This window comes from Ciona robusta, chromosome 9, assembly GCF_009617815.1.
Source record: "Ciona robusta chromosome 9, ASM961781v2".
In the NCBI taxonomy this organism is placed as follows: domain Eukaryota; kingdom Metazoa; phylum Chordata; class Ascidiacea; order Phlebobranchia; family Cionidae; genus Ciona; species Ciona robusta.
The window spans coordinates 4,338,303-4,348,842 of NC_143243.1; the positions used below are offsets into that span (position 1 = coordinate 4,338,303).

Sequence of the window (10,540 nt, forward strand, 5' to 3'; positions counted from 1 at the left end):
AGAACTAATATTACAAATTTACAATATTTACCGATTTGCTTGGATACATTATGGTTGATATTGTAAATGAATAACGTTTTAGTTCTAGGTCGGTCGTTAAGACGTATTAATAATTAAATAGGCTGTTTACGAACTTTATAATCTATTCAGAACAAAAATTTATAGTAGGGCTGGGGACACGTATTCATTCCATTGTCTTGAGCCATTTGGTAGTAAACAAAGAACATTCAAACAATTATGAAACCGTATACTCACTACTACCACAGACCGTTGTTAATTGTTTAAAACGTGAACAGAATGTTTGAACATTATGCTGTGTTAAAGGTGTCCCGTCTTCCCCCACTCTACTATATCTTTAGCAAAATACAACTAAATGAAACAAAAGTCAAACAGAGGGCCAGCATGTCGAAAGCAACAAGCATATAAGGCACGACACGCAATAACAAATAGTGTTTCCTGCTTTATACTGAGAAAAATAAAACACATTGTAAACACGATCAGTGATAATATGCAAGCTCGTATAAAGCTCAGATCCCCATAGGGCATAGCCTATCAGGCTGTAACACCTCACCTATATAGATCAGAAACATATTGCTGCTTGTAAACAACAAAAAGGGCAACTTTAGGCGCTTAGAAAAAAAATGAGTTTTTTATCGAGATATAACTCTATGCCAGCTTATGGTTTAAATTTTTGTCGTGTTTCTTTTTAGAAAACTAATAATCTTAATTTACCCACATTCGTTCAACTTTATTCTATATGGATGGGCTCTACGCCGAGGATCGGACCCTGCGCTTTCCACACAAGCCACAAATGGCCTTTACTTAACACGGGGTATGAGGTTAGAAACAATAAATCAACGTTGTTTAAACCAAAGACTTTATTTCACATGCTATACAAACAGTTCACCAGGAATTAAATCATAAAGGCTGTGTTGTATTTAAAAAAGAAAATACTGTTATTCAATTATAAAGAATTGTGTTATACTATACTGTAATCTATTGTATTATAGTAGGGTGGGGGAAGATGGGACACGTTTTTTCTATTATCTCGTTCAATTTAGTAGTAAACAAATAACATTCAAAGAATTTCGAATCATCACGACTACCATAGGCCGTTGGACATTATGTGCTAAAGGTGTCCCGACTTGCCCCACTCTGTTATATAACGATTTATTTAACAAGTTAAACGTTAAATGAAAAAGATTCGGAATATACAATTATAGCAATCTGAAGTCCTCGGTTAATATTTGTCCATCATGTTGATTTATTTCTTTCCCTGGTAACTGAAAGGTAACAGTATATGTCACTACATTTTCAATATTATGACATAATTTTAGATGAAAACATGTGCAGGAAAATATGTCACACGCGATCAGTATACGACGCTTTTATATAAGCCAACATCAGCCTTTTAAAAGCGCGTAAAAGCAAACTTTTGCAGAAAAAAAACCGCTATGCCACAATGCATAAAATTTTCCATAACATTTTGTCGCTCCAAATTGCCTGTTTCTTGTTTTTAAACAACTAAAAAACGTCTTTTAATATTTGTTAAAAAATTTATTAATATATTTTTTTAATTTACTAGATTTAGAACGAAAAATAAAATATTACTTTGAATTGTTGGGGTTCATTTGATTTGAATGGTTGTTAAGATCTGGTCTGGTAGCAGTTCCACTGTATGAGCTGGAATACCCTGAGTATCTGTAAAAAAATCTATTTATATAATATATAAAAGGGTGGAAGAAGACCTTTACCACAGAATATCTAAATATCTTGATCCTGCTTTTTTTACAAATAACAACGATCTATGGGAGTCGTGAGGATACGATTTTATAACTTCACCCATAAAAGTGTATTTGTTTCCACCGATTATTTCCACGAAACATCGATAAATGTTTTATAACACCAGTACTGATCCATAACAGAATTATATAACCATATACTCATGACTGCGAAATAACGTTCTTGGTTGTTAAAACACGATAAGGAAAATGGAGACATTATGTGCTAACGATATCCATCTTGCCCCACAGAAATATATTTATACTGACCTATCGTTGTTTGGGTTGCATTGGTTAGACTTGTTGTCGTTGTTAGCTTTGCCTTGACGATCCATCGTGATAAAAATGCTTCAGTCAGATGATAAAAATAAATCTGCAAAAAAACAACGTATATTAAGGTTGGGATAAAATGCTGGTTTAAGTTTTCTATATCTTCTATCGTCTCATTCGGTAGAAAACAAAGAATATTTACATAATTATATACCCGTATTCTCACGACTGTTAAAGAACATTGTTAACTGTTAAAAACCTGTATTATGCAAAAGTTAATTTGACAATAAAAATAAAAAAGCACTTCTTACTTACGTACAAGAAAGACTTACCGCTTTTATATAGTTGTCCTCGACTTTTTAAGTTAAAGAGTGTACACTGTCGACTGATGAAGCACTATTTATACCCAAAACCTCAACTCAGTACATTTCCTCGTCATGCAGTAATTTTCCACTCTTCTTTTTCAGGGAACCCGTTCTTCTATAAGGGGAAAACCCGAAAGAAAATCTGTTTACTGCAATTGCATCATCGATGGTGAAACTTAAGTATCGCCTTAAAGAACAAACAATCCGTCTGAAATAGCCAATACCGTTACCACTCTTTGCTCTTACATCATGCTAGGCAAACAGTTGCAAAATTGTCGACCTTAACGTTAGGACCATGGCAAACTCAATACATGAACTTTGATTAGACTGTAATTATGCGGCAACGAAATTAAAAAGGACTTTTATGCAATCGCGCGTTTTGTAGTATAGTCCTGGGGGGAAGTGTAATCGCGCGTCCCTATAGCATGGTGGGGAAAGATAGGACACCTTTACATTCTATTTTCCCGTCCCATTTAGTAGTAAACAAAGAAAATGAAAAGACCTATAAAATAATCGTACCCTCACGACTTCCTTAGACCGTTGTTAATTGTTTAAACGGGATCAAGATATTTCGATATTATGTGCTAAATGTGTTCCATCTCCCCACACTCTACTATATATACTTTATAGAAAATAGAAATGACGCAACATTCAAAGCTATGTGAAAAAAACAGCAACGTTTCATTGCAACAATAACTTGAAGCTATTAGATCAATGTTTAGATTTTAACAAACACAACGTTTTAACTTGTGGTCCAATACAGTTGAGAAACAAAGCACTTTTTAGGTCATTTCATTATTTGACTTTGGCGGCGTCATGATTTTTAAACCAACAACTTTTGGATAAACTAAAATCAGCTGTGTTACCACGTTTATAACATGGCGTTGGTATTGATTTGCTGAAGGCAGCGTTCGATGCTTGCAACAAGTCTTACATTAAGACACCGCACGCCTGACAGTTAAATCGTTTCTATTATGTAAAGCAAAAAGTAAAGATTACCATAATACCATGCAAACTTTTTGTTCAAAAACGCAATAACAAATGCCTGACTTTGGACATAATAGGATACCGATATAAAAACGAACAGTTTAACTCGTGAGCGCCCCCTTTCGAAAATATGCTAACGGATGTTTCACCGCTTTTCTTTTAGTTTTTCAACTAAGGCTAAGATTCCATTAACAGTGGGCTGGGTCATTGTAACATTTAGAAATCGATTCAATGCGGAGTGATTGAAAAGTGGTTAGCGCGCCTGTCTGTGGGCCAGAGCTATGGGTTCAAGGCTTGTCGTCGCTATCATTGTAGGCGTATGCGTCCTAAGTACTCCAACCCAGTGGTCACCATTGATGTTTTTTTTTAATTATCGGCCATACATAAAAAAACAAAAAAAAAACTTCTTTCCAAAAAATGATCACCAGCAAGTAACATATGTATGGTAACTGGTAAGTTGGCACGAGGTATATAAACAGAACACCGTGTGTAATAAGCACTGTCGTTTTCTGGGACCGGGGGATAAAGCAAATTACATTCATTCGCAGTAGGCTATAAATCAAGTTCACCACCAAAACCGCTTGTTTAAAATCAATTTTAACATATGTTAATTTCTACGAAAATGCTTCACGAGAATTATGTGGCTTAGATATGCTAGCAGAGTAATAGTTTTCTGTTTTGCTGTTATGGCAACTGCTCATGTTTGTAGCTTCGTAAACCGTTGACTGGTGTGTTTATTTCCCGAATAAATTGATACAATTCTGCGAAACCTGATCCACGCTAAAGTTGCTCAGCGAAAGATAAAACTCAATACAATTCCATTCACAATAGTAATTGCTGTGTATCGAAATAGACTCACAAGCGCTTTGTGTAAAGGGCCTGTCTGTACATTCGCCAAGCAGCCACATAGTTTTTAAGTGCCATGTAATTTGAAAACCTTTGTCGAGTCCTTTCAGAACGCACTTAAAACACGTGTCCGTGTATTTGACTAATGATATAAGCGAAATGTAGGCCAGAGGTCTTATAACTTATTCAATGCGTAAGGTTAGTAAATGGTGTAAATGAATTTAGATTTAGTAGGCTGAGGTAAGATGGTACATATTTTTATTTTTTAACGTCCTGTTTGGTAGTAACGAAAGAATATTTACAGAAATATATATTCATACATTTGTGCTTTTAAATAAGAGCATTGTTAATTGTTCGAAACGATTAGAAAATATAGGATAGTATGTGCTAACGGTAACCATCTCACCCCAAAGTGCTTGTGGGATGGGGAAAGACGGGACACCTTTAGCACATAATATCCAAATATCCCGATCGTGTTTAAGCATTTAACCATGGTCTATGGGAGTCATGAGGATACGGATTTTCTTTGATTGTTCTTTGTTTACTACTAAATTTGGACGAGAAAATAGAATTAACAGGTGTCCCATCTTTCCGCAGCCTACTATATGTAATCTATATGCGTAAAGACCAAGAAAAATCGTATTGTGTTGTTGAGGTAACAGGTTATTAATTAAAAAGCAAGAATGAATTTTCCATCACCTAATCCTGCTGCTACTGTACTGCAATCATACAATAATGAAATGGTCAAATGTATTGAAGATCTTTGTTCGAAGAGGGACGATCTTCGACGTCAGATCGAGTCCGATCAAGAAGAAAAGGCGAAACTGCATAACGACATTAGAATTCTAACTAATCGGTCAATATGTCTGCTGTATCGTTTTACCCTTTACTATATGTCCCATTATAAGGTTAAAGTATGACAAAGCATTGTCGATCGGGATTTAACATTTACTAATACATAGTAGGGTGGGGGAAGATGGGACACCTTTAGCACATATTATCAAAATATCCTGATCTTGTTTTAAAAATCTAACAACGGTCTATCGGAGTCGTGAGGATATAGTTTCATAAATATTTGAATGTTCTTTGTTTACTACCAAATGGGTCGAGAAAATCGAGTTAAAAGGTGTCCTATCTCCCCCACACCATTGTAATATAAATTGGTCCAGCCCAGTGGTCACTAATGGGTTGTCCAAATTATCGCTTAAACATGAAAAAAGAAAAAATCCTCTCCAAAAAATAATCACTCACAAAGTAACACACGTGGTAAATCGTTAGCTGACACGAGGTGTATAAAACGGAACACCCACATATGCATATGTTATAACGACTGCTGTAGTTTGCGGCCACGTGAGGATAACACAAGTTACTTTCAGCCACAAAGTTACATATAGTACTGGGGGGGGGGTAAGATGTGACACCTGTAGTACATAATGTCTAAATATCCTATTCGTGTTTCAAACATTTAACAATGATCTACAGAAGTGAGGTTACGGTTTCACACTTTTTAAATGTTCTTTATTTATACCGGAGGACGAGAAAACAGAATGGAAATGTCTCCCATCTTCCCCCATCCTACTATACATACATATAGATGTATATAAAACCGTATTATAACGACTGTCCTTACCTGTCACGCAAGGATAAAAGTTACAATATCATCCCTTTTTACCGTAGTACATTTAACTTTTTAGGCTTGCAAAAGTGAATGAAGACATCGCGAAAAAGATGACGTCACAGATCGAGTTTGACCAAGCTATATGCGAGACACAGACAGCATATGCACGAGTGATGGAAACTTCACAAACGCTGTTACAGACTGTTCATACTGCTGGGAACAAACTAAAAGCGAAAGAAGCAGCGTTAACCGGATCGGAACTAAAACTTCCCACCCCAGGACCGAAACGAAATTAAAAGTTTCCCATTTTTTGACAGATTTCTGTAAAAACGAGCTATATTTTGAACAGAAGGTTCTGAGTTTTGGCAAATTTAACACCCATGCCACAAACATAAAAGTTTTGATTCCACACCAGTGTTGTTAGGTTATTTGCATTAGTTTATAGTTTGTAAAAATCTTAGAAAATGTGAAAAAAATGTTCACCTTCTTTTACAGAACTGATACTGTATCATTGTACAAGTGGCACTTACATCCGTACCTAATTTTTCACAACTGTATATTGCGAATAAAACACGTCATAATAGAAAAGGCACACAGAACTTTACGGACAATGTACCAGCATACAATATCTACTAAAAATATCAAAACAAAAGTAAATGCAAAAGGAAAACGATAATGTTTTAAACATAATGGTAGGGTGGGGGAAGAGGGGTCACCTTAATATCAAAATATCCTGATTGTACTTTTAACAACGGTCTATGGGAGTCGTGAAGATACAGTTTTAAAATGTTTTAAATGTTCTTTGTTTCCTACCAAATGGGATGAGAAAAGAGAATAAAAGTACGTCCTATCTTCCTCCACTCTACTATATCGAAAATTGAAAAGTGATACAAAAGTGTGATGTCCGATATCTCTAAGCCATTTCCTGATTAATCTGTTAGTTTCTCTTTTTCTGAACTTTGTAAATAACAAACACACATTTGCTCTTTGCTTGCAAGAACCAAGGACTTTCCATCCGGATGCCACCTGAGGATGGAGTAATGTTATAGGAGTTGGGGGTGACATCATAGTGTAATATAAGCACGTATAGGCTACACTGTAAAGTTAGGGGTGCCTAGTGTGACATGTTGTTCCAATTTTTAAAACATGGATGAGTGATATTATGTTGCCTAGTTGGTTAGCGCGCCTTCCTCTAACCCAGAGGTTATGGGTTCAAGGCTTGTCGCTGCTACCATTGTGGGTGTATGTGTCCTTGGGCAAGACACCTAACTAAAGGCAATTGCAATTGCTCCAATCCAGTGGTTACTAATTGGTTGTCCAAATTTAAACATACGTGGTAACTAAGCTAACACATAGTGTATGAAATGAAACGGCCGTGTTATATCAACTCAGCAAGTAACGTTTTACGTTTATTCATTGATGTATTTAGCTTCCCTGGACCTGGTTTTACTCCTGGAATGTTTTTTCCTAGGGTTAATTTTTCTGTACAAAAATCAAAGCCAAAGTATATATTATAAAATTGTACATTTATTAATTAGGTTTCCTATGTTTGACAACTATAAGTGTGACTGTATTTTAACCATGTCACCCTCCAACCAAATAAAAATTAACTATGTCACGTCTGATACCAAAACAAATGTAACGTCTATGCACCTGAGAGAATGAACATGGAAGAGAGGGGATAGCGGAACTTGCACAGAGACGGCACCGGATGGTGACCAGAGATAAACTTTATTGTTTCCACACGAGAACGCAAGACGACACGTACACGGATTCCATCTGTTAAGATTTGATAACAAAACTTTTAAAAGCTGTCCTATTTTTTAAAATAATACAAAAATAAACAAATACACTTCATTCTATGTTGGTGAGGCCCTACATGGGATTTAAAATTTAATCTAAATATGACCCATTAACCCCACACCCCGAAGAATACATTAGCCTAGTAAACATAATTATGTCTTTTGTATTAATATTGCTTTCAGCAATTTAAAATTCTTTTTCTACTTTACAAAAATACCAACACTATTTGTGAGATTATCAAGGTTTACACACTTTAAATAATTTTTTTCTACAAAACTTTTATTTAAAAATGCTTGCTAGAAATGAAGTATTATCGCCAACTTAGTAAAGAGCAGAGATAGTTGGACATTAGATTACTAAATTCCTAATCCTGTGACACAAGTCACGCAAATCTAACTTAATGGTTTCTAATGGTTACTGATTAATGCAGAGTAGACAATTTCGAAATAGGTCTGTCCACCCTACTATCCCAGGCTTGGCAAATTTGCTAAAGAGAAATACATTCATTCACCTTGCACACTTAATAGGATCAACCTGCTGAATCACAACATAGAGTGAAAGTGATTTCATCGTCCAGATATGAAGTGCTGACTTCATGCTGTCATCCATAGTTGCAAGATATCGATTGTCTGGACTAAACGCCATCCAAGAAACTCCAATTTTTGGATTTGGTTTTTGAGGGTCCGGTTTTGTGACCGGTAATTCAACAGGAGTTTCGCAAAATTCATATTTGCTTTGACTAGCGAATAATTCTGTTGGTTTTTTTGTGCTTTCCATAATTGCATTGATTGCTGCAGCTGCGTTAACTTCTTTAAAAACAACAACACTGTCACCCTGAACATGAGAGGAATGACCAAACTCTGATATACTTTTCCATGTGATGTAGTTCAACACTCTAACCTTTTGATCATAACTTCCAACAGCTAAAAACTGGCTCGCTGGTGACCATTCGACACGTTTGACACCAAGTGCCCAGTCGTACGCCTTGAAAGTGCTGAGACAACGACCATCCATTGTATATATGAGTATTTTGTACCACAAGCAATGCTCCCACGCACAAATTACACGGCTGTCAGGGGACCATTTAATACCACTCAAGTCTTCAGTATCAGTTTCAAACAGCTTCAGCAACTGCCATGATTCAACATCAAAAATACTGATGTAATCTTTACATTTCCTGCACTCTCCAACAGCGAGATACTTTCCAGAGGCAGAAAAACTTAAGCAATCTTTTGAATTCTTTATAAACCGGATATAAGATATTGACTTGTTGACAAGGGACCATACTGTGATCCTGAGATTAAAACTCGCAGTTGTTAAAACGTGACGACCATCTGGACTCCACTGTGCGTGAATCAAACCAGCAGATCCTTCATCTATTTTACATGTCCAGTCTGGTTGCTCAACTGACCATATTTGTACGAGACCTCGCTTGTACATGGCACAGAGTAAAAACTGTGAATCAGATGACCATTCCAGACTCTGCACTGCGTCCATGCATGTATAAAGACGTAGAATTTGTAGTGTGTCGACTGCTCGGATGATAACTTTGTATGAAACACAGTTGGCAAGGTAGTTTCCATCTGGTGAAAACCTCACAAGCGATTGAGTTTGCTTGAACAACTCAGAAAAATTCATGTTGTTCAACTTGTTGTATTGCCTTGTACAAGCAAAAAAAATCAATATACATATGAATGATAACTTAAAACTACTGAAACAAAAATCAAAATGAATGTACCTTATTTTAACCTCGCATACACCTCGTTCAGCTTACCACAGTACTATGTATCAGCATCTGTAAACATTGCGGGTTATTGTTTTTCTGTTTTATTATTTATTTTGTATGAATGACAGTTTAGACAACCCATTAGTGACCACAAGCTTGTCGTTAAGTGTAATGCCCAAGAACATATGCGTCCACAATGGTAGCGGCGACGAGCCTTGAACCCGGAACTTATGGGTTGGAGGCGGGCGCGATATTAACTATGTGCCACAGGCACAATTGGCGTAAAATAACTTAAAAGGTAATGTAGTATGGTCGTACGAAAACCAAAGTCTACACACTGCCTAAACATTAGCTTTTAGTCATCTATCAGACGTCCTTAAAATAAAAGCTGCACGTCCTAATATAAAACAAACATTTCGTTATATGAACTGTATTCTTAATGGCATACTAACAAAATATACGTTTTATATGGCGCTAGTAATGCCTATATTGGTTTGTGTATAAAATACACTTAGGTATATTCTTTTAGTTTATAAATATCTAAATATGTTTAAGTAAAACGCTGATATTAAACCTTATAACAATATAAACCAAATCGTAAACTTTAGAAAACTTTTAAAACCCGCGAGCAGTTGGCGGCAACGGTATAGCATAGAAATAGCAAAATACAAATGTTGTATGAAAGATTAGCAAAACACCAAGTTAGCCACAGAAAAAAAACACTATGAACTTTGTATGTTGTATTTTATAAAATCTATTAAATTAATTATTACTCACAATTTTTAAAACCTAGAAATAATCCACGAAGTTATAAACGTGTTACGTGGCAACTCGTAAGCAACGTGTATGAAAAAGAACTCTTGCATTATAACCAATGTCGCTACCACCCACGCGAGGATAAATAAGTTACATGTATTGCTTAATTCAAGCTTAACAGTCAGTTACACACGTTCTAAAAAAGTTTCATGTTTGAAAAAAATGAAATATAGCAACCGTAAGCTGGCGTAAGTGGGCAGGTTATAAACTAACAGAAAAAGTCGCGAATGATAAATTCTAGTTAATCATAACACAACTTTATGTGTTATCTGTTCCAAGGTTCATCAGTGTGTCAGTATTACTTATCTACGGTTGTTATTAGCCCTGA

The 10,540-nt window shown here is 35.8% G+C and overlaps 2 protein-coding genes across 3 annotated transcripts; one reads left to right on the forward strand and one right to left on the reverse strand.

Moving 5' to 3' along the window:
* Window positions 1–860: 860 nt before the first annotated feature.
* LOC149731147 (WD repeat-containing protein WRAP73-like) lies at window positions 861–9,936 on the reverse strand. 2 transcript variants are annotated; one of them, XM_089885544.1, is made up of 7 exons: window positions 9,409–9,936; window positions 8,182–9,330; window positions 7,521–7,646; window positions 2,384–6,893; window positions 2,052–2,154; window positions 1,612–1,701; window positions 861–1,283 (listed from the first exon to the last, which is right to left on the reverse strand). In XM_089885544.1, the coding sequence occupies exons 2-4, from the start codon at window positions 9,306–9,308 to the stop codon at window positions 6,797–6,799; spliced, it is 1,350 nt and encodes a 449-aa protein (XP_089741670.1). In that variant the 5' UTR covers window positions 9,309–9,330; window positions 9,409–9,936; the 3' UTR covers window positions 861–1,283; window positions 1,612–1,701; window positions 2,052–2,154; window positions 2,384–6,796. The 2 variants fall into 2 exon arrangements, with proteins under 2 accessions (XP_089741670.1, XP_089741669.1); XM_089885543.1 differs by having other exon boundaries at window positions 8,182–9,458.
* LOC149731148 (microtubule nucleation factor SSNA1-like) lies at window positions 4,933–6,455 on the forward strand. The gene is made up of 2 exons (XM_089885545.1): window positions 4,933–5,105; window positions 5,944–6,455. The coding sequence occupies exons 1-2, from the start codon at window positions 4,933–4,935 to the stop codon at window positions 6,161–6,163; spliced, it is 393 nt and encodes a 130-aa protein (XP_089741671.1). The 3' UTR covers window positions 6,164–6,455.
* Window positions 9,937–10,540: the final 604 nt, after the last annotated feature.